Source organism: Pinus tabuliformis, chromosome Q (genome assembly GCF_031772625.1).
Source record: "Pinus tabuliformis cultivar Carrire ecotype Pingquan chromosome Q, CPIR1, whole genome shotgun sequence".
NCBI classification, from domain to species: Eukaryota; Viridiplantae; Streptophyta; class Pinopsida; order Pinales; family Pinaceae; genus Pinus; species Pinus tabuliformis.
In genome coordinates this window covers 938,805,264-938,830,164 of record NC_142296.1, presented here as the reverse complement: position 1 = coordinate 938,830,164, position 24,901 = coordinate 938,805,264, and the positions used below count along the sequence as shown (strand labels likewise).

General features: G+C 40.6%; 1 protein-coding gene across 1 annotated transcript in view; it reads left to right on the top strand.

Annotated features, from left to right (window-relative positions):
* The window catches only part of LOC149222540 (uncharacterized), a 221,646-nt gene that overhangs the window by 137,115 nt on the left and 59,630 nt on the right, over nt 1-24,901 (top strand). Inside the window, exons 4-5 of the mRNA XM_089387626.1 lie at nt 12,302-12,360; nt 12,464-12,501. Coding sequence (XP_089243752.1) covers nt 12,302-12,360; nt 12,464-12,501 — 97 coding nt within the window. The remainder of the gene's footprint in view (nt 1-12,301; nt 12,361-12,463; nt 12,502-24,901) is intronic.

Genomic DNA, 24,901 nt, shown 5'->3' with positions numbered 1-24,901 from the left:
GATCCCATATCACTTTCATTGATCCTAGATCAATGGAGGTCATCCTAGCATAGGGAGTATGGTAGACACAACGATGCGTCCATTGATAGTACTACTATGGTCTCTAACCCCATTTCCCTGCTCAATGGCCGGATGAGAGGTACTTCCCATGAGTCCCAGACTGCATGGGTAGGATGCCTCGATAGGAGAATCATTCATCCTGTCCCTAAGTCGCCTTGGGGTATCACAGGCGAAGGCATAGCCATTCACCCTGTACATAGCATACCATTAGGGGAGGGTGAGTCGCCATATGGTCGTGTGTTGCTCCAGTAAGTACCTCAAGCCCCTTAGAGCTCCTAGAGTTCAATGCATGCAACATGAAGGACCCTCATAAGAGGGTCTCTACAAGTCGTTTGGGAAAGTCACAAATTTGACCTTTCCCTGGGGCTTTGACAAAATGTTTGCGACTTGTACATCAGTCTCAATGCGATGGAGCCTCCTCGCTCATCGATGTACCATATCCCATATAATGTAGTATTTGATGTCTATCTGCTGGAGCAATCATAGAATGCATGATTCCTCAACAATCAAATCCCCCCTTGGTTGTCACAGAGGATCACGGTGGTATCTGTCATGTGTACAAACAACTCGTTGAAGAGCTTCCAAAACTAGGTAGCTCCACATGAGATCATACTCATAGCTATGTATTCGGTCTCAACAGTACTTATAGAAACCGACTTTTGCTTCCTGCTTATCTTAGATATCGAAATAGAACCCAAAGAGAACCAGGACTCAGAAGTGCTCTTGCGGTCCTCCACCCTGCTTACCCAGTCAGTTTTCGAATAATCATGCAGCTTCACATTTCCGACAGTGTATCTCAATCCATGAGAGATTGTGCCCTGAAGATTTCTCAGAACATCCTTGGCACCAATCTAGTGAGGCTCAATTATATATGAGCTCATCATGCTAACTGCAAAACATATGTCCGGACAGAAGTTCACCAAGAACATCAACGTGAATGAGTTTATGAAACTCAGAGGCATTTCCCAAATCAGGTCCGGCATCACTACCATATAACTTTTGAAAGTTAAGATCCTTGAGGTAGTCACGGGCTTGCATTTTATCATTCCACATACGGAATCCAACTCCCTCTTACTTCTTAAAGGGTCTGCCCCTGTCAGAAATAGGTCGTCCTCAGAAGGTGTCGGCATGAGAGGTCTATCATCCACAACCTTCAAGCAATGGTTTGGATCGGCTTCAATCCTAGTGAATCTCAGCTTTATCACACAGTTATCAAACCTCTCATACTATGCCCGGGGTATTTTGCTTCAAGCCATAGAGGGCTTTCTTCCACCTTCATACATGATATTCCCAATGAATCTCAAATCCCTCAGGTTGTTCCAAGCCTGTGGACCTGCTACATGAGGGGAATGGCCCCCTTGTAAGATTTTCCTTTGTTACATCTCAGACATGTACCTTCATGCTCCTTTTGAATTCAGGCATCCCAATCACCATCTGATTCACATCGGGTAGGGCCCCGCAATAGACCTCCGATGCTAAAGATGGGATGTGTCAATTGACATGGTCCGCAATGGACCATCCTGCAACTTGATACAAATTGCCAACCCTGAACCCATGAGTAAAAGCATCTTTGAAAATTCTATTTTCAAACACGTACCTTTCCATCGATGATTGCCACCCTGAAACCTTTGACTTCCATTGCCGAAATGGACACCAAGTTCTTCTAGCGATCAGGTACATAAAAGAGGTTCTGTAAATGAATCGAGTTACCCTCATTCAATTGAGGGGTAAGATTTCCTACACCCTTTCCGTGATAGGTGGCATCGACTCCAAGCATAATCCCACGATTGTTTCCATCTCTTACCAAATTCGAGAGAGCACCCTTCTATCCGATGAAATGCCTTGAAGCACTATAATCAATAAGTTAGATTCCCACAAAATCTGAAGGAGAGGGCCAATACAAGATAACGCTTCTTTATCTTATCAGAAACAACATTTGATTCTTCATACCTGGGGTTCCTTGCTTTCCTTGAAGAGTCGGCCGTTTCCTTGATGACTTGCATTATTTGTCATTCCTCCGATCATTGAAGATGTCCCTGGAATGATTTTTATCTTCATCAAGAGATGTGTCCCTGTCATTTGGACACTCCTTCGCATAATGGCCAAACTTATTGTAAGCAAGGCATCTGCGTTTCCTTTCACCCTGAGATCCAAACTTCCCATTGAAGTGATCTATAGGTAGGCCATTAGAAGCTTCCGCTGTGCCATTTTGATAATATACTCTGCTTTGACTTCACCCTTGGTGAATTTGAAGAGGGATGAGGAATCCATTGATCCTTTTGTCCTTTCCTAACTATGTTCAGTGATTGCTCTTTCACTGTTGCTTGGGCTTCGTCTTCACCTCAACTCTGATACCATGTTAATTTTAGGTATGTTCTATGCTTAGAGCAATTTATTTCAATTTTCACAGTTAGCTCAATATCTTTTCCAGATTAGCAATCACATCAGCATTAAAGTAAACTGCAGATAGAACATAAACATAAATCGCAGAAGACAGGCCAAGACAAGAGGACAGAAGATGTGGCACTATCCAGGGACAAACCCTAATGTGGGGAACCCTTGATCAATTCTTCTTATATGTTCTTCAATAGTTCAACAGAGAGAGAGATAGTACATTTACAACAGAAGTCAACACTTTGACTTATCTAGATAAGAGCATAGATCATCTCTAAGAAGATGATACATGAGATCAGTTGAAGACATGCTGCTTGAACTGATTCTCCAAGGTGACTCCTTCACCTATCATTGTGCTGAATCTCATCATCATGCTGCACCTCACCGTGCTGCACAATGCTGCACCCATCATCAATATGTTGCATCTCATCATGCTTCACCAATCAAGACTATACAATGTACTTGCTGCACCAAGCATCATTGTTGTCCCAAGTACTATTGTTGCACCTAGCTGCACCATGTACTTGTTGCACCTTGCTATTTCTGCTATCCCATTGTGCCACTGTACATAATGTCATTGCTGTCCCATCATAGTTCTGTCGCAACATGCTGCTGTCCCATTAATGTCATTGCTGTCCCATCATAGTTCTGTCTCAACATGCTGCTGTCCCATCATTGTTCTGAAGCTGATCATGTTGCCACACATCAGTCCCAAGTGGTACGCTGAACCATGTTGACACACAACATGTCTCATGTGCTTGCAGCACATGCTTGCCATGCTTGCCTTAACATTCCTTAGCTGTCCCATTTACTATACAACTGTCCCTTGCCACTGTTGCCCAATGTATATTATAATTGTAGCTGTTGTCCCTAATAATCATGCTATACCTTGCTGTTGTCCCCTTAGCCTTGCCATACTTCCTGCTGTCCCATGTGTTTTAGCAACACCATGTAGCCCAGTTGTCCCATTTATTAGCATTTCTATCCTGGGCATGTTTGAGTCTCAAATTCTCATGCTGTCCCTGTTTTGAGGGTCACCTGCAGCCCACCTTTTCATCCGTGTTAGGTCTGCATCTAGGGCACCGTAGGTTAGCGTTAGGGCTCCCTTTAGACTGCGTGAGAGCTGCCTTTAGACAACATTTAGGGCTTCCCTTCGACTGCATTTAGGGCAGTCTTTTGACAGCATTTAAGGCTGCTCTTAGACAACGTTTAGTGCTGCCTTTTGACAACTTTTAGGGTTGCTCTTAGACAACGTTTAGGGCTGCCTTTTAGATAGCGTTTACCTTTTGACAGCGTTTAGCGCTGCTCTTAGACAGTGTTTAGGGTTGCCTTTTAGACAACGTTTAGGTTTGCCTTTTGACAACGTTTAGGGCTGCTCTTAGACAACGTTTAGGGTTGCCTTTTGGACAACGTTAGGGCCTCCCTTTGTTGTGATAAGATTCCTCCAAGACTGCAGCTAGGGCATGTTTCCTTGAGAGCGTTTTTGACTTCTTCTTTGACAACGTCTAGGGCTAGGGCATCTCCTCTAGGGTGGCTCCCTTAGTCGTCTTTCCTCCGACATCTAGGGCTTCCACTCTTAGATTTCTCTTCTACTAAAACCCAAAACAAGTGGAGAGAAATCAAGATAGAAGTGTGTGTGAGAAATGGCTCTCAAGTCATCTCCTTTTATACTAAAACGTTGAGCACATGTGGGGTTTATTTGGTTGTTGGCCAACCTTGACGAATTGTCTTATAACACAAATAAATTCATAACTCCATGAATACTTATCGGAACGGATGATCTTTAGATCAATCATACACCTCTCGATGAGAGGGATCCAAGAAAAAATATTAGCTGCCATAAATAAGATGACCCACATGGAGTTTGGCCCTAGTTTCCAATTTTAACAGTCTAGCAGCAACCAAGACTCGGGTGATAGATGCATCATATGATCATAGTTGATTCAGTATTTTGGATGATTTTTAGTTGCAGTTACAGCAGCAGCAGATGGAGAGGGAGTTGCAGTGCAGATGTAGTGTTGGCAAAAGTTCAGTAGGACTAGCTGCAACGTATATCAGAGTTGCGCAGTAGTTGGTGGGCAACATTTGCCAGACATCAACAATGTGACAGGGGATGGTGCAGAGACAGGGTGTTGCTTTAGTGGGTTGCAGCGTTAGAACACATTCCTTGCTAAGAGGGAGTGTTAGTTTTTGTAGCATCAGATGTCTTCTAGCCACAAAATTTGGTGTAGAGTCTATAATACATGTATTCTCCAAAACGCAGAAATCGTTTCTGGAAATTCCACATAGAGACGACTTAATTAAAATAATTAATCGTTTTTTAATGTTTCCTAAGTCTAAACTTAGGAAATATGATTAATTAAAGGGTATTAAATAAGTCATTGTGAGAATATTCTAGAAGAAGACATGAATCAAGTTCTAGTTAATCTTAGCCATAAATTATGTTTTAATCTTGGATGTTGTTGTGTCAATGAGAGATTATAAGAATAAATTCGATGGGGGTTGGAGAACGCACTTGAGACACCAATAGTTCGAATTTTCTGGCAGATCGAACTCCACAGTAGCAGCGCTGAGTTGCTGGAGAGAGAGCTAGTGAGCTCGAAGCAGTGAGAGAGGGGCAGGGATAGTAAGGCCGAAGGGAGATTTTATAGTTTGGTGAAGTGCATTGTAGACAGGTAGTGAGTGCCAGAGAGAGGCAACGTAGAGCCACGCTGGGGCAGCGCAGTTCTTAAGAGGAGAATATGTATTTTTCTTAGGAGAAGTAGTGATTTAGTGCTAGAAGCCATAGTGGGAGCCCGGAGGCCAAGAGCGTCCATCTCCTAGACAAAAATTGATCAAATAGCGAGAGAGATGTAGTTCCAAGTTGTGGGACGCAGTATTGCATAGGATGACGTGGGGACTGCGCAGAGGCAACAAAGAGTAGCTCATCTTGAGCGAAGGTTTGTGTTGGATCGCAAGTGGGAGTGAGATTTTTCTCACTAGACTTATTGTCAGTTATTTCTCTGTATGGATTGCTAGATTTGAGCATCCATAGTTTTGTACTCAAATTTACTACTGCATAATAATTAAAACCCTCAGCTGATGCACCGATTTTCCCAAGTTGGCTTTTTCCGGGGACATTGGTCCAAAAATAACTGTGTTCTTGTGTGGGTGTGCATCTATTCTTCCAGTGTTATTTTTCTTCCGCAATATTTTATTTGTGAAGGCTGCAATGCATTAGTTCTGATATTTACAGTAGAACACAATAAATAATTTGTTCAGTTTATTTAACAAATAGAAGAAACTTAATCAGTTGCTACAGTAGGATTCATGGTTTTCTGAATTTTGACATATTTTATAATTTTTATTTATTTATATATATTTATAATTTTTTTTCTTCTTTTTGAAAAGTTACAACCCTAGTGAAACATGGCTATTCAACTTTTTGGGGTATAATATAATATATATGTGCACTTATGTGCCTTTGACTCGGTTAATTTTCTCCACGTAAAAAGTAAAACTTACCATTTACATAAAGAGATTTTGTATACCTTTTGTTCTTCTTTTACTTTGAAAATACTATGGTCAATTATCATGGGTTTCTAAAACCACGAGCTTGTAAACCACTTGATGAAGAATCATGATAATCTTCTCTACTCTTCCTTCTTTTACGTATAGTTTTAACGATATTTGGAAAGATTCCCTTTTGACTTTATCATGCACTTTTTATGAATAAAGTAGAACCTTTTTATATATATATGAATGTTCTCCTTCAAAAATTACATCGGACTATTTTTTTTTACTAGAATCATTGAAATGTCAATGGCCAAGGGCCTTATTATTATTATTTTTTTAATTAAATAACTTATATATATATATATATATTTCTAACTCTTTTCTTTTATAATCTTTTTTCCAATTCCTTTTCTATTAACTCTTTTTTTAAAAGTGTCCTAGGGCCTGATCGAAAATGGAGAAACTCCAATTCGTGTAGTGAAACACTTTAGTTGCGACAACAAGTTGATGGCCAAAGGCCGGGATCTGCCAATGTGACTCTCATACCAATGTAACGAACAAGGTTCATATGCTCAGAGGAATGCTTTGATACCAATGTAATGATAAAGTTCATATATGCAACATACTACTTTAGAAGATGTGGTATATGTAAATATCCATTATAAGACAAATATATTATATAATAATGATATTGAAGATATGAGATGATTACAAATGAGAATGAGGGCTTGCTTATATACCCTAGGCAGGTGCCCTTTCATGAATGGTCATGTCTCTAAGTCATGCCCCTTCATTATTAACTAACTAACCATTAGTTAATTAATTATTATTTATTATTATTATATTTATATGAATTATATTCATAACAATATCACTTATCATTTTTTCATCGTATAATAGGGTAGGGTAGGAAGAATAAGCTCTAATGAGCTGTATACTAGAAGTAGTTGTTTATTTCCATGTTTCGTTTAGATTAGCTGATGCCTTCTTTGAAAAGCTAGTTGAAGTAGTAAGCTGTATGGACATATGTTGGTGATTTTGCTGTTATGCGGGGCTCCTAGATGGGAACTTTTACCTATTCTGCAACATGTTTTTGCTCTTATGGCATTTCTAGCGGGTATGCCATAGATATAAGGTTCTCATACACGAGAGTAGGGTGCATTTACCCTCATGGAGCCAAGTGTTACCCCCCATATGCCATGAGGATTACTCTAGGTCAAAGACCTTGCTTAATTGGGTTGTGTTTGGAAGATGATGGCGTACAAGCCATATTCTTTACAGTTTTGTATACAGATTATTCATGGGTTTTCAATTCATTGCATCATCATCTCACATCTTGGAGGCTTGCATCTTGCACATGTGATGTTTGGTTCATCATTGGGTGCCTTCATGGGGTTTTGCTTAGCCTAATGCACTCTTGATTAATCCCTATGATGTTCATGGAAGGAATACCCATCAACTAAGGGTTATTTATTGGTTCTATATGTTGTGCATTGGTGTGATTCCATGGATTTCTTTAATTTGATGGCCAATTATTGCTTCATTACGTTGATTGAGAGCTTGTTGATGTAGTCTTTGGTCTATTTTACATGTGGAATTCATATTGGTCTTGGTGCACCTTGAGATTTGTTATGATGGCTTAGATGTGTTCCTGAGGAGTGCTCCACATGTGCACACTCTCCTATATTTGTCCCATTGATGACTCATGCTTTGAAGAGGATCCATTGTGTGTACATGAATCTATGCCTTTGCACATGCTTCTAGGTCTTCCCTCTCTTGGAGATTGTCATAACAACCAAAGTGGACTTTCTTGCACATATTTTTCTGGCATTTCTGAAGGGACAAATGGTTATTTTATTGGAGAAAACACTCTAAGTAACATTGCTATCTTTGGCATTGTTTTGGTCTCAAGGTAGTTAATTACCTCATCTATAAGAATGCTCCCATCTTGCACATTTATTAAGGGGGTATAACTACCCTGGTACAATCTCCTACGAAATTCAACGTTTGGAGGATTATTTTATTGATGTGGCACTATGTCCAAGGGAGGTAGCAATTACTATTGGTACTATCTTCAAAGGCTCAATCTCTATGGATTATTTATATTATCTTGGCTTGGTCCGTGTGGTCCAATTGCACATTTCTCAGTTGTACATCATTTTATTGGATTATTTTATTGTATGACATGGTCAAGGTGGTCCCATAACTACCTTCTTGCACACATTTCAAGGGCACAAGTGATACGAGGGTTAACTATATTATATTTATAGATCAAGGAGCTTCTTGGAGAGTGCCAATATTATACTTTATCGGAGGCAGTGGTTGGACACTATTTTTGAAGCATATATGGGTCTTATTCCCTTTTCTCTTGCAAGATAATGTTTTATTCACTTATTTATTCACATATATGACGTTTTGGATGATGTTTCGGCCGACGTTTCCATGTTTTGGAGGTGATGTTTCTAAACATACCCGTTTCAGAAACTCCAAAATGTTTCGGCGCTTCGTGCAACCTAGCTATTGGCCTATAGTAGGTTCTTAATATTCAAGCCTATGGCCCTACAAGAAGGACATGGCCCTATTTAAAATTTTAACATTACCATGAAATGACTCAGGATGTTTGGGAGTGGTTCTAAACTCATTGGATTTCAGATGGGGAAAGTAGAATTTTAGATCACACTTAAAATCTTGCAGACTTGACAGTTTTCAGGATTGGGGGCATTGCAACATTTCCGTTGGATTTTGTCATGTACAAGGGTATGGAATTAGTATTTAATCAAGAGCACCAAGCCCTCTATGTACCTTGATGTTAGTGCATTGGTTGTCAAACTCCTCTACCATGATCCTCTTAAAAATGTACCCATCACTCAAACGAAATTTTGAATTGACATGCTAAGCATCTTCTATCTTATTTTAATGCTTAGAGGGTGATATGGATGACGAAGATTCCAATATAGGAAAATATTTTGATGATATGTAAGAATTTGTTGTTAGCATGATTTTTTTGGATGCTAGAGGCCATCTAGGGCCTGTTTTTTGATGTATTTTTGGTTTAGAGATGGATTGCACTTGGTGTTTTGTTGGTTATGTGCTTCGTTACATGCTATATAAATGAGAATTTCTTCTTATTTGTGTATAAATGGTTTGGATTCATATGGATGTACATGAATATATCCATTTTTCTGTAAAATTTAAATATTTTATGTGTTTTTGGTTGACCAGTTTTTTGGTCTGGTTGTTTTACTGGTTCCTGTCCGGTTCTAACTGGTTCCTGGTCTGGTTCTGATAACGTTGTTAATTGTTAATTACTTGAAGCATTAATTCCACTATCAACCACCATTAAAAAATTATAAAACCAATCTCTTCCTTTCTCTGTTAATAAATCTGAAAATAATTAAAGTGGGCTGGCACATTGTTGCAAGATAAGATTAGCCAAACAATCTAAACATTAGGGGCACTATGTTTGACATGTACTTGAAGCAAGTTTTCTTTCCATGGTAACTTGTACTTCATGCAAACATTTATTGCAGAAAAAAATCTGTAGTTGCCTTAGGTGAGTTGTATTTGAAGCAATCTTTCATTTCAGGGTGACCTGTGTTTAGAACAAGCTCTTATTCTAGAGTGACTGTTGATCAAGACTAGTATAGTTTTTTCACAATTGATAACTACTTCTAATGATACAATCAGTCTTCTATTAACACTCCAATCATTAAGCAGCTATACATCAAAAACTTCAACCATATACTTTGATCAATAGAGCAATAGAGATCACAGTAAACAGAAAAACAAGACGCAAGAGACACCAAAAATTAGGCTCACAGCCAGGGAAAAACCCACAAAGGCAAAACCCAACCAATCTTTCCTTGTGAGAGAAATTCTTTTCATCAATAGTACATCAGAATATTCCAAGAAGATTCCAAAATCTGACCTCCATATATCCACGTCAAAATCCAGTCAAAGGATAGAGATGAAAGTCAACACTGGTCAAAATCACAGTCTGCAACAGAAGGGCTGAATTTCGGTCTGAGGTAGCTCAGAACAAGAGGCCGAAATTTGGTCAAATCCAGTCGAAGTAGCCTCGAAAATTCTTGGTCAAAGCCTCAGTCAAATCTGCAGTCAACCCAAGTCAACAAGCCAGAACAGGAGTGAAACTTCAGTCAAATATGGTCAACGAATATCTGCAATTTTCGGCCTCTTTCAACAGTGAAGATCTAGTTGAAACAGAAGTAGACTAGCCCAAGTCAATGAAAGTCAAACAGAGGAATATATGCTGGTTGATACAGAACAGAAAAGTCTCCTTGACTTCTTCGCACGTGTGGATGTACCTCTCCATTTTCAGATTGAATTGTGTGATGTGTTGTGTGTCCAAATGAAGTCCAACGAGCCTCTATTTATATCTGGTTTTGGAGGTGTTTTTTCTTACATGTGGGGCTGACTTGTCCTTCTTAGGGCTGACTTGGTAAAACTTGAAAATATAAATTTTCTCCATTAATTGCCTATGAAAATACCAACCATAGCTACCCCTTTTTATTCTTGGATACTTCCTTTGTACATTCTCAGTCTCATTTTGTAAAGTTAGAAAGGGATTGATAATTCTTTTGTTCATTCATCCTTCCTTCTTCCATCTCCATGCATCTTTGTTCAGTTTTTTATTAACAGATTATTGAGAAAATTTGTGATTGTGTTAGAAGTAGCTTTGATGGTGCTCATGTGACTGTGTCACAGAGTATGGTGTGTATATGATATCTTTAGAGCTTGTAATCACAATCTAAAATGAAGGTGAAACTCTTTTGGCTGCCAATTCTTTTTTGTGGATGAGTGTGATGATCTGATGTGGAATTTTCTATATTGATTTGGCTCTGTTATATCGCATTCCCAATCAATTTTCTTATGCTTAGTTGATTCCATGCCCATTGGCATGAAGGTATTGGTCCAAAAAAATTAAAAATATGCTAAAAGAAGAATTTATTTGCAGACTTTGAGTGTTCTACTAGCAAATCTGCATAGTGTTATCATAGATCTGAAGTAGATTATTGCAGACATATGAAGGGATAACATTGATTCTATATTCTAACACACACACACACACACACACACACATATGAAGTTGCATTTGCTGTTTTCAAGCTGTATTATATTGGAGATTCCACTGAGTAATTTTTAGAAATTTGAAGTCTTTTGCAGAGTATACCTGTAGATTTTTGACTTCATTTCATTGGGTATGCCCTCTCCAAGGCTAGCAAACACTAACTGAAAGCAAGAGGGACTGTGCAAGGTGACATTGGCACTTCCCCTAAGTTCTCATTTGATCCTGTTGGGAGCAAATTCCCCAAAGACAATTTCTCCTGATAACAAGTCCACAAAGAGATTTCTCTAACCAATCCCATTTTGCAATGATTGTGGATTGCATTAGTTTTCTTGTAACTTTCTTTGATTTTGGTATATTGTTTAGAAGTGATTTTTCGCAAGTTGATGCTAAGAAATTGATCACCATCATCAACCAACAAGTTGTCCTTATCATTGACCAGATAACTTTGATGAATAGGTAGTTGAATTGTGATGACTGATGTTAGTGTAGAGGTTATAGTTATTTGTAACTTAAAAATACCATATTTTATAGATCGATTAATGAGCTTTAATTAAAGGGTTCTTCCAGTTCAGAAACAATGATATGTAAAAGTACGACATGAGGTTCATAAATTAACTTGGAACAATTTGTATCGGAACTCAAGCTTTGGAGTTTGTATTTCATACTTTTTTTAGTTGACTCAGGTAGATTCACCATGTTCCTAGAAGACTTGATGAATCTTGTATCTATGCTTTCAACTTGGTCTCTAAATAAGACATAGATAACTATTTGGATATACATTGTAACCATAGCAATGTTCTTGAAAGATAATCAACAGTGTTAGCTTTGAATTTTTTTGGGATGTAAACCAACATGTATTATGTGATCGTGGAAGTTGAATTTTAAGTAACTTACATTTATCAAAATTTTCAAAGATTTGGTCAGGCATATCTTCAACATTAAATTGCAATCCTAAATGGCCTCTTTCACACAAAGGTGGTGAAAATAAAATATCGGCTTTGAGCATCAGCAATGATTTATTATGTATTCTTTTTAGGACTCTTATGCTAAAGGAAAAATATTGACAAGTGATAAATTCAAAAGGTAACCTTCCTTTCCAGTGGTATCTTGTTCGTAAGTCATGTGAAGGTCTTGATGTCTTTTCCAATACATCTTAGCACAACCTTCTACTCTCAAGTAAAGTGCAATATGAATTTCCTTGTTAATTGCCGATAGTTTCAGGTGATTCCATACTTAATGATTCACAAGTTGTCAATTTTATAGGAATTGGATATAATGGGTTTCCCAGAGGTTGTTCTGATGACTCTCTTCCTTGGGCTAAGGTTGGTATTGGACTTGCGTTTCATTGTTTTTTTCCCATTCTCCATTCTCAGTTCATTAGCAAGTTTGGAAAGAATCTAAATCTGAACTTCTGCCTTGTTCTAGAAATCTATCACTGGAGATCCATTATTGACAAAGTATCCGTGAGTGAAGTTCTTAACTTTACTATTAAGTTAGCATTTAAATAGAATGCATGCATTAGTTTCTATATTGCTATGTAATACTTAATATTATTATGCATGCAAGTGAATTATAGAATCGATTTTGGCTTTTATTGTTTCCTCGTTGAATATTTATGCTTTTTGAAATAGTTTTGATTAGTCCAATAGTTGCTGAAATTCCATTGCTCCGTTCAATTTGTTACGGTCTTAAAGGAAATTTTGGGAAAATTTGGCTTTGGAGTAAAAGATTCGCAAAAGTCTTTTCGGATTTTAGTGAAAAGAAGAGTACCACATGATTCATCATGCTAAGAAGATCTCGTAGGTCAGGTTTGGCTCTTTGATTAGCTTCCAAGTGGGTTGGGTGTACATTTTATTACTATTTCCTGGTTTGGAGGATATTTGGAGGCACAAAGGCTTCATGTCATGATAAAATATTTGCAGGGATAAACAAATATAATTCTTATTGTGTCTCTATTTTTTTAGAGTTGTTTAGGTTGATAAGGAATATGCCCTTAGCATGCATTTTGGTGAAGGCACTGGAAAAGTGAGAAAATGGGAAAAAGGCCATTTTGACATGTCAATAACGCCTAGAGGAAGGCAAAGTTGGACAATCTGAATGTATGGGAAGATGTTCATCACAAAATAACTTAGATAAATTTGAAATGTATTAGGATAACCTTGGCATGTATTTTATAAAGCCCTTTCAGGGTATTTTTCCTAATTAGTTAGTATTGATATAGTTTGTGATGGTAGAGAATTCTAGTGCCAGAATTGAAATCTTGGCAACATGAGAAGGCCATAATAGTTAGGATGGACATTTCCCATTTTCATAGATCCTCATTTCGATGAAAATTAAGCCTCAATGTGCATTTTGTTGAATTTCGGTGAAGAGATTTCTAAGCTATAAAAGAAGGTTGAAACTGATGAAAATGCTATTTTGATAGGCTTATATTTTTCGCCATTAGGTAGTTTGGGAAAATCTGGCACTGAAGTGTTGTTAGCCACCCTGAAATGTTTTTCTTCCTCTAGTATGACATTATATATGGTCGCTAAGCATTTATCTGAAGCATTGAAGTCTAATTATCCTTTGTAAAACTGAAAAATTTGGTATTTAGGCACAACAATGACTTCTGAGGTTTAGAATGAGAAATTAGCAATGTAGGAAGGTCCATGATGTCTCAAAGGATACTCAACATTTTGAATATCTAAAATGGCAGCATCAATGAGCTCTGGGTGTGCATTTTATTGAAGATGGGAGAAACATGGCAAAAAGTAGCTAGGTGCCATTTTCATAGATTTCATAACTTACATCTAGGAGTATTACCGAAGGTTCTGGAGGTGAATGTTAGTAGACAAATGAAATACTTAACCCATATCACGTCAGATGACATTAATATTCCATCTACATTTGCTGGGGTGCATTTCACCAAGCTTCATTGGGTTATTTAGGAGTTTTGTCAAAGAAGACAGATTTGGGAATTTATGCCTTGTAAAAATATTGAATGATGAAAATTGGAAATATTCTAGTGTGGAAATGTCAAGTAGGTCTTTAACAATGCTCAATACAACTTTCATGTTGATTTGGGGTAAAATCAGATGTGCTCCAACCACGAAATTTGGTGGAGAGGTTTGGGCACATGAGATCTCCAATACCCAGAAAGGGTTTGGGCAGATTCTAAACGATCAGGAGATATTAAAATAATTAATATTTTAAGAAAATAAAATATTAATGTGTATTAATATGAATCTGTGTTAGAATGGTCCAACAAACATGGATCAAGCCAGATCTAATCTTAACCGTTGATTAGGGACTTAATCTTGGCCGTTGATATGTCAACAGGAAAAGTATAAGAGGAGGCTTGAGGGTCACTTGGAGAAGACACCAGAGTGATTAGTCATTCTATTCTCTAGAGCGGGGTTTGCTAAGAGAGATAGAATCAGTGATCGGGAGAGCAATTGAGGGGCATTGAGTACAGAGAAACAGAGAAGGCAGAGATTGTGTTAGGAGAGTAGCGCAGTAGCCAAGGAGAGTGACGCAGAGCCAACAAGGGCTGATGCAGGGCCACACAGAGGCAGCTAGGTGCTGCCCAGAGCACTAGAGAGGCCAGCGTGTCTGACGCAGAGGCCCAGAAGGCTGATGCAGGGCCTCCTGGGGCTGACGTAGGCCAAGAAAGGCTGACGCAGGGCCAGAGTGAGACAGAGAGGGGCTGATGCAGTCCAGATTGGGCAGACGCTGGGGTTGCAGAGCAATTTTTTGTTGAGAAGCTGCCGGAAGGATTTTTTGGGGTTTCAGCCAGGAGATTTCTCTCAAACTGTGAGGTATAGCTGCTAAGGAAATTCTCTGTTGGGTAGGCCAGTTTTGACACCTAGATTGTACTCTGATATTGCTTAATAAGAAAATCCTCAGATCGCTGCACCGGTTTTCCTGCATTGGGTTTCTCTGGGGACATTGGTCCAAAAATAATGGTGTCATGTTGCGTGTTTGTTCTTGTTTCTTAATTACCGATCTGTAATATGTTGAGCATGCACTGGTGTTTATTTTCAGTATTTACTTTGTAGATAACTTGTTAAAGAAAAATAACAAGTAGGTAGGAATAAATCATAAAAAGTGCATGAAGGCTTTCTAAATTAAGTAAACTTAGAAACTTCAACATGGTATCGAAGCATGATTGCAGATCACAGGAGGACTAAGAGACATCAGCCGAGTGGAGCAATAGCAGCAGAAAACAACTGTCCCGAGGTGACAAGCTGTTTCTAGCAGTGCAAAAGCCAAGAATTGTGATGCAGAGCTAGCTAGAGCCACGCAAAAGAACCCAAGAGCTGCGCAGAGCCTCAGAGAGGCCATCATTGCTGATGTAGAGGGCCAAAGGGCTGATGTAGGGCATCCCAGGGCTAACGCAAAGCTAGTGTGAGGCAGAGAGGGGTTGATGCAGTTCATAGAGAAGCAGTTGCTGGAGTCGAGAAGGCTGCAGAAATATTGCAGAGTGGAGCTGGTGAGGTACTGTAGTCAGAACAGTATCTGACAGAACAGGGCCAGAGGAGTTGTTACCAAGGGTTTCTAGCCGAGGAATTTGGATCAGCAGTGCAATTGCACAAGACGATCAGAGTAGGGGGCATCTCAACAAGCGGTAGAAAGATTTCCAAGAGGGAAATCAGGAATTAGAGGGAGTCTAGAAGAGAACTTCCAGACGGGAAGTAGACACTCAGAGGAGTCGAACAGAGAACTTCCAGGAGGGAAGTAGAGGAGTGTCATGCCACTACACGGGGTAAGAGACCAGGATAGACTGGATGGAGCATCAAACTTCGCAGTCTGGAAGGCCAGAATCTTATCAGTGCTTGACAGGAATCGTGTCAAGAACTTCTCCTTGAAGGTTATAGCTATCCCAGTCGACCCCAATGATAACGACAAGTACGAAGACACGATGGCGAGGGCCAAGTGCATTATCCTTGATGGGGTCAAGGATCATGTGGTACCACATATAGCCGAGAAGGAAACGACAGTTGAGATGTGGGAGGCTCTCAAGAACCTGTAGCAGCATACTTTTGTGCAGAGAAGAATGCTGCTCGAGAACCAGACTAGGTCGTATCAGATGAAGAAGGGTCAATCGATTGACACCTTCCTCGGAGGACTGAATGAGATCCGAGACCAGTTGACTGCTATAGGAGCGACATCGGATCAGAACTTATGGTGAGGACAGCCCTGAATGCTATCTTAGAAGATTGGGAAGTGTTTGTCCAGAGTATCTTGGGTAGAGGGACTCTCCCACCTTGGGACGAGATGTGGGCAGCTCTTCGCCAGGAAGAGATCAGACGGCAGCTGAAGACAAGTAGCAGTAGCAAAGGGATCAAGGTCAAGCAGGAGGAGGAGGATGTGGCCCTAACATCTAAGGGAAAGCAGGAGAAGTGGAAGAAGAAAGATCTCTCCAAGATCAAGTGCTTCCATTGTGGGGAGATGGGTCATTATGCAACCCAGTTGCCAAGGAAGAAGAGTAAGGGAGTGTTTTCCGAGACTAAGGCAGCGCCAGCACAGGCAGAGAAGGATGTTTTGACAGACAAGATTGTGCCATGAGTGCACACGCACCACTTGAGCGGAAGTGGGGAGACATCGAGCTGTAGTCAGGTGGAATATAGGCGATGAGGGGTGGGATCCTCGAGGTACCCAGCCCCTTGGACTAAACCTTGCTACGGGAGCCCCGAAGAGGAGTAGTAGGACTCGCTGAGTCGGATAGAGACGGATGCAGATGGAGCGACAGAGAGAGCTACAGTGTAGGAGTCTCGAGACAGCGTAGAGCTAGCAGGCTGCAGCGATGCGAGAGGCACAGGAGTGTTGCACCAGTGCAGGAAGGCACAGAGAGGTGTGCAACGGTGTGAGATGCAAGGAGTTGTTGCAGCAACACAGAGGTCAGAGAGGGAGCACTTGTCAGCGGCAGAGGGAGCTTCAACATCAGAAGGTGTTTCTAGCCCAACAAGGAGGTCAATTACTTACTTCTCAGTAACTGAGTTGCAGTGCAGCAGTGGGCAGCACGATGTAGCATGATGAGAGGAGATGCAGTGCTGGGAGAAAGGACCAACAACAACACGGATGCAGAGGGAGTTGTCGTACAGATGCAGCAGTGGCATAACCATGGGCAGCAGTAGATGAGGCAACAGTGCAGAGGATGTTGGACAGGAAGGCCTAGCATCAGCACAGGTACTGATGCTAGATGATCAGAGTAATACTCAGTGAGGAGTAATGCTAGAGCATAGTCGTCGCTAAGAGGGAGTGTTGATTTGGCGTAGCATCGGATGTGCTCCAGCCACAAAATTTGCTGGATAGGTTGGGGCACATGAGGTCTCCAATACCCAGAAAGGGTTTGGGCAGATTCTAACAGATCAGGAGATATTAAAATAATATATTAATGTGTATTAATATGAATCTGTGTTAGAATGGTCCAAAAGACATGGATCAAGCCAGATCTAATCTCAGTCGTTGATTAGGGACTTAATCTCGGCTGTTGATATGTCAATAGGAAAAGTATAAGAGGAGGCTTGGGGTCACTTGGAGAAGACACTAGAGTGATCAGTCATTCTATTCTCTAGAGCGGGTTTTGCTAAGAGAGATAGAATCAGTGATCGGGAGAGCAACTGAGGGGCATTGAGTACAAAGAAACAGAGAAGGCAGAGATTGTGCCAGGAGAGCAGCGCAGCAACCAAGGAGAGTGACGTAAAGCCAGCAAGGGCTGATGCAGGGCCACATAGAGGTAGCCAAGTGCTGTGCAGAGCACCAGAGAGGCCTGTGTGTCTGATGCAGAGGCCCAGAAAGCTGACGCAGGCCAAGAAAGGTTGATGCAGGGCCAGAGTGAGACAAAGAGGGGCTGACACAGTCCAGATTGGGCAGACGCTGGGGTTGCAGAGCAATTTTGTGCTGAGGAGCTGCCTGAAGAATTTTCCGTGGTTTTATCCAGAAGATTTCTCTCAAGCTGTGAGGTATAGCTTCTAAGGAAATTCTCTGTTGGGTAGGCCAATTTCGGCACCCAGATTGTACTCTGATATTGCTTAATAAGAAAACCCTCAGATAGCTGCACTGGTTTTCTCGCATTGGTTTTTTTCAGGGACATTGGTCCAAAAATAATGGTGTCATGTGGTGTGTTTGTTCTTGTTTCTTTTAGTTACTGATCTGTAATATGTTGAGCATGCACTGGTGTTTATTTTCAGTATTTACTTTATAAATAACTTGTAAAAGAAAAATAACAAGTAGGTAGGAATAAATCAGAAAAAGTGCATGAAGGGTTTCTAAACTAAGTAAACTTAGAAACTTCAACATTTCAGAGCTCAATTTACATGCTCGTGCAAATTGAGTGAAGTTGTTCCGATTTTTTTTGAAAAATAGTACAATTTTTTGAAATTGTCAGTTTGGCAGAAGTGTAGCGTGCATGTGGTGATCATTCTGAAGGATTTGGTTACTAAGTGTTAGCACTCAAATTCTCATTAGGCATAAAACTTCTCAGGCACAATTGATGAGAACCTAGAGGCAACTACTAGGTGAGCCACACGCTCTCACCTTGGTGGCCATGCGCTTCACTTTAGACTAAGGATTCCTAGCCTAGCGGAGTATCTTGGAAAGAATCAACTAAGCCCAATTGTTGTGTTAGTGGTGAAGACTTAGGTTTTAGTTAATTCAAAATTGCAAATCTATTGTGTGTTATGAACAAGTTTAAATCTTATTTGGTTAGAGACTTGATTCAACTCAACCATGCACCATTAAAGTGAAATACATAAAGGTAATTATGCTCATGAGAAAGTAAATGATTACATAACCTGTAAAAATAACCAATGGACACTTGAGAATTAGAAGCCCTAATGCGTGTTTTAACTTTTTTGACGAGAGTTCAACCATGAGAATGATAACTTGCTCTAAAGCTGAACAAGAGTGAAGAGCAATTATGGCACAATAATGCGTAAAACATCAAGCGAGAATTGCATACCATGAACATAAGCAATTAGAATTTCATCACCGTGAATTAGGAAATAGTAAATTTGATCTTTGGAATCAATGACACATCTCTTGTATTTGATGAACCATGTAAAGTAAAACAACAAGTACCAAAGTGGAAGTGTGCTTAAAGAGTGGGCTTGTTCTTGATACAATGCTTAAACTTAGATCAAGAAAGATTGCATGAGAACCACAAGAAGATCATGAGAAACATGTTATAATGTGCCACAAGATTAATTGTTAAAGATGAGGAGTGTATTGCATGTTATGAACTATCTTTAGGATTAGATTTTAGATTCAAATTAGTCCAGTAGCAAATAGATCACAAACCATAAACCATCAATGCTGAACATCTAAAACTAAATTTGAATGGTTGTGTAGCACCTTAACATGTCATCCACCCATAGTATTGTGAGTTATATGATTAAGCATTTGGAGTGGATTTGCCCTAATAACGATGTTAAATATGTATTTAGATGGAACTTGAAATCCATAAATCAGAGTGTGAGCAAATGAAACATCTAAATCAACAAGAGATGAAGGCACATAAGAGAGTGTTAGTTTGTATAGCTCAGATAGGTTTTCTAGTCTCAAAGTGTTTTTATGAGGCTAACGAACACATTTTCTCCAATACCCAGAAAATGTTTCAAGAGAAAAGGCCTTGGTTAGATTTAATAAATTAGTTAATTAATTTTCCTAAGTCTAAGTTAGGGAAATAACTTAATTTAATCAATATTAATTGGGGTAACTTGAATTTTCTCTAGAGACTTCCGGAAAAGTCATTTAAAGGAGTGAAAATGGTCTTAGCCATCGATTGAGATTAGATGATGGTTGTTGATTCGTCAATGAGAGATTATAAGAGGAGATTGATGGGTCATTTGGAGAACACATGAAGACATAGATTTGTAGTAAGAGAAAGGGTGCAGAGGTAGTGCAAAGACACTAGCAGAAGGGTTTCAACAGGTAAAATTGAGGAGAGATTTGCTGGAGGAAATTCTTTGTAGGAATTCATAGTTGTAGGAATTCGTAGTTACAGGAATTCGTGCTAGAAGAATTTGCAGTTATAAGAATTCACAATCATAGGAATTCACAGTTGTAGGAATTCTTAGTTACGGGAATTCACAGTCACATGAATTCGTAGTTACAAGAATTCACAGTCGCAGGAATTCGTAATTACTAGAAGGTGCAATTGCAGGAAAGTGTGATTGCATGAAAGGGCCGAGTTGTTCTACAAAGGGAGATAGGGTAATTTACCAGATCTATTTGTTCAGAAGTGAAGAAAATTATCAAAGCATTCCCAGTGTCAGTCAAGCTGTTGATGTACTCTTTAATTTGTTGAAGAATAATAATAAAACCCTCATTTACAAATTTGGTTTTCCCTTCAGGGTTTTTCTAAGGATGTTTGTCTAAAAATTTCTTGTTCATTATTTGTGTGTGTGTGTGCATAGTTTTCTCAGTTCTTGTGGTTAATTATTTATTCTGTGAAGATGTAGTAGTGTTTTATTCACTGTTTGCCTCAAATACTTTGCAGAAGACAAATAATCTAAATAGATAGGAGAATAATAACTAGTAACCGCAACAATAATTAAAAATTTCACATGGTATTAGAATAGATTTGAGGGCAGAAGGAAGGATCTACACAAGCACAGGGAGAGATAGCCGAGGGCGTTAATCCAGTTCGAAATTTTTCAGTCATTTCTCTAGTTTATTTGAGTTCGCTACGTTTCCATATTTTCCAAAGATGGCCGCAGTAGGTTTGAGAGATCGGAATAGGTTGGATGGAGCCTCCAACTTTGGTGTTTAGAAAGCTAGGATGCAATTCCTTTTGGATGAGTATGGAATATAAGAGTATGCAGAAAATGTTATCGCCATACCAGCAGTTCCACAATGACTGACTACCTATAAAAAGGAGAATGCCAAAAGAAAGAGGACGATCCTTGATGGAGTCAAGGACCACATTTTTCCACATATCACAGAAAAAGGCACAACGAAGGAGCTGTGGGATGCCATAGTAAATCTGTACTAGAGTCCTTCTGAGAACAGGAAGAGGATTCTCAAAGATAGGCTGAGGACCATCAAGTAGTGGAAAGGAGAAGAAGTGAATTCCTACCTCACTAGAGTTCGACTTGTCAGAGATGAGTTAGTTGCTCCTAGAGACAAGGCTAACGACGATGAATTAGTGCATATAATGCTCAATGGGTTTTCCAAGGAATGGAGTATGTTCGTCCAAGTGATTTTTGGGTGAGACAAACTTCTAGATTCGGATCACCTATGGAGTGACTCACTCAGAAGGAGCTAAGGCTTAACTTGGTCAATGGCACCAATAGCAGTGGCAAGGCACCGAAGGTTGAGAGGGAGGAGGAGAACGTTGCTTTAGTAGGGAAAAGAAAGGTGAAGAAGGGGTTCAACAAGGGACCAAGCACAAATGGACAAAAGAAGAATAAGGACCTATCAAAGGTTAAGTACTATGGTATCAGCTTCAATAGATGCAGATGAGCTCTCCAACAGAATGGAGTAGGAATTCGCATTGATATCTTACTTGTCTAGCTCGACTTCATAGGGTGTCTGGTACGATAGTAGAGCGTCATTTCATATGATAGGAGTTAGAGAGTACTTCTCTAGTTACAAGGAGGATATCCGGTTCCAAATTCAGATGGGGAACAAGTCCAAGTGCAAGCCAGTTGCTAGAGGGACTGCTTTATTTTAGAGGGAGAATGGCAAGAAGATACCTATCCATGACGTGTTGCATGTGCTAAGCTTGGGGATGAAGTTGATCTCCATATCTATCCTTCAGGACAAAGGATACGATGTTATCTTTAGAGAGGCGAAGGAGTTGTTGAATCACAAGAATGGAGGTCACCTATAGCGATTGGGTTGAGGAGGGGAAGATTATACAAAGTACAGATGGACACTCCTAAGGCACTAGTTAACAAGAATAGTTTGAGGGATCAGGGGGAGCTATGGCATAGGAGGATGACCCATATTTATCATGGAGCGCTTAGATTACTTTGTGAAACAATGATAGGTGTTCCGGAGGTGAGTGCAAAGCATGATGATGTGTTTTGGCGAAGTTTGTGAAAGCCACTTTTCCAAGGAGTGACAGTAGACTGCAGGGGATAGTAGACCTTGTGCATTCAGATATATGTGGGTTGATGTTGACGAAATCTCCAGGGGTATTGTCATGTCCCTTCCTAAATCATTTTGGGACAAGATTTAAATTTGTACTATGGGGCCAATTTTGGAGTTAGTGGACCCCATTCGATGCTATTAGGAGATTAGACTAGGAGAAGATGTTTTGTTTTGTAGTTAAGTTACACATGGGGGCCACCCTCACTAGGGAATTACGTACTCCCTAGTTTGATATGCATGGCGGGGGGTAACTTTTGCATGGTGTTGGTTATGTGGGGCCCACAATGGAGGACGAAATGGAGGGAAAAGTCCCCCACGAAAACTATATAAGGAGGGCAACTCTTCTCTTCTTATTCATTCATGAGTGTATATCGACTTTTCTTGGTTGCTTGAGCTGCTTAGCCGAGTCACTGGCTGTTTAGCACGAGTTCTTCGGGCAAAGAGCTCACCTTTTCTTCGGGAGACTTCGAGTGCCACCATGGGAAGGTTTCCTTCATTTCTTCAGGAGGAGAATCCCATTGTGATTTCCAGTAGTAGCATTTCCTTCCAGGTGGTGCGTATTTCTAGAGGATGCAGTGAGAGAGGAGGCCGAGTTGTTTTTGGAACTGAGCAGTGGAGTTTTACTGTGAGATTTTCCAGTTGAGAGGCTAAGGAGGATTGTCATCCTTTGGGGGAGTTTGGGAGCTGAATGAGCTTCAGGTTTGGCAGTGTGACTTTCATACTACTTGGGCCAGCGCAGAGGCAGTGTTTGGGAGCTCATTTGGTGGGTAGAGTATCAACCCTTGAGGCTGAGCTTTGTCGTGGAGGTTGGAGGAGTTATTCGGGGTGAAGTTTGCTCCCTTTCCAGAGCTTGGAGGAAGACTTTGTGGCCATTTCTTGCAGGCCGTATTTCTGGAGTTGTTTGGAGGGCATAGGCCATAGAGGAGGTTGAATTTGGGAGGTTGGGTTCAGGCCAAACCCTTTCTGGGTTTTGGCCAAGGAGCTTGTGGCTGAAGTTTCATCATTTTCCGAGCACCGGAGGCGGGGTTTCTTGCAGCTCCTTTCCAACCAGCAATTGTCGTTACTGGGAGACAACACAGAGCCTTAGAGGAGCAGTTGCTTTCTAGCATTTGGGATTATTGTTGACACCTGGGTTCTGTCTAGCTTGCCCTTGAGGCAAGCCCAGGTGCTTTTTCCACACTATTGTACATTGCTCCATTCATAAATAAAATGGCTCAGCTGGTTCTCATTTCTGTTGTGTATTGAGTATTTGCTGATCGTTTAATTTTTTTGTGCATAAATCGAATTTGCTTTTGTATATCACTGTTTGTTTAAGTTTGGAACATTATAGTGGTATCAGAGATTAGATTCTGGCTCAGTCGTGGGGAAAATTTCTATGAGTGAAGAAGACCGATAGAATATTATTATATTACTTACAGAAGACACAGGTACCGGAGCAGGGAAAGGGAGTTGGAGATTACTCCAGACACAGAGGATCATGGGAAGATTGTAGTAGAGGAAGATATGGGTGAGCCCAAGAGAAGGGAAGAGATGGCCTTCGATAGCCTCTTGAAGGCTTTGAGTGATTTGGCAAAGGGGCAGAAGGAGATGTTGGACGAGATCAAAATGCAGAACCGGGAGCGAAGCACTCACCGGGAGTTTGTAGTTGGAGAGACTTTAGGGGCCTCTCAATAGTTCGATCACATTTCTCCCACTACACAGCGACCATCCTCGAGTGAGCCAACTCAAGCTACTTTACCCTCTTTTATACCTTTGGCACAGGGAGAGACTGGTGGAGGTGAGGATCCATTGTTGATGGGGGAGCATTTCCGGGAGTGGCAGTCCATGGGGGTAGACTTCAGAGAGGCTCTGACCTTCAGAGACTTTTGCAAGCTCAAGCAGAACGAGAAGGGGAAAGGCTATGGTACACAGAACTATGAGCTACATCGTTCTATTGGGAAAATGTATTTCCCTACATATGATGGCACTTCCAAGTGCACAACACTTGCTTGGGTGGAGAAGCTAGATACATATTTCTAGCTGAATTGAATGGTAGAGGTAGAAGCCATCAAGATATCCACATTGCACCTGGAGGGGTAGGCACATGATTGGTGGTTTCATGGTTTGTCCACTCTAGGGCATGCCAGCGTGACCTCCTATGAGGATTTCACGCAGAGAGTAGTGGAGCGCTTTGATCGGAAGGATCCAAAGGCTCACTTCAGAGAGCTGACCAACTCCGACAGATAGGGCATTCAGAGCATTATATCTCAAAGTTTTTGAGGGTCTTAGTCATGGTGCTTGATTTGTCAGATGCGAGGAGAGGTACATTTGTGGAGGCATGGACAGAGCCATTGCGAACATTGGTGAAGTCTTGCAAACCCTGTACTCTTTTGGAGGCAGTATCTTGCACTTGGGATTTACAGGGGGCCATCCCCAAGGCTCGAGCTCCATTTCCTGCATGCACTCCCTACCCTCAGAAGGGAAGTGACACTGGAGCACCCACAACGCAAAGAGCAGCCCAAGGGCGTGGTCAGTTAGATGACTAGACCAGGAGAGACGTCAGGAGGGAGAAGCTATCATGCCGTGAGCCTTAGGCACCTGGTCATCAGTGCACAACAGGAAAGGCGCATTACATCGGGGTCTTCTTAGACAATGATCAAGAGGGTGATGAGGAGTTGGAGTTTGGCGGCGGAGACAGCGAGGAGCCAGCAGGGAAAGGACCACCACCACCAACTCAGGGAGGAGCATCCTTCGCACCAGCATGGGGAGTCCTAGCTTCTTTGTGCGGGATTCCCAAATTCT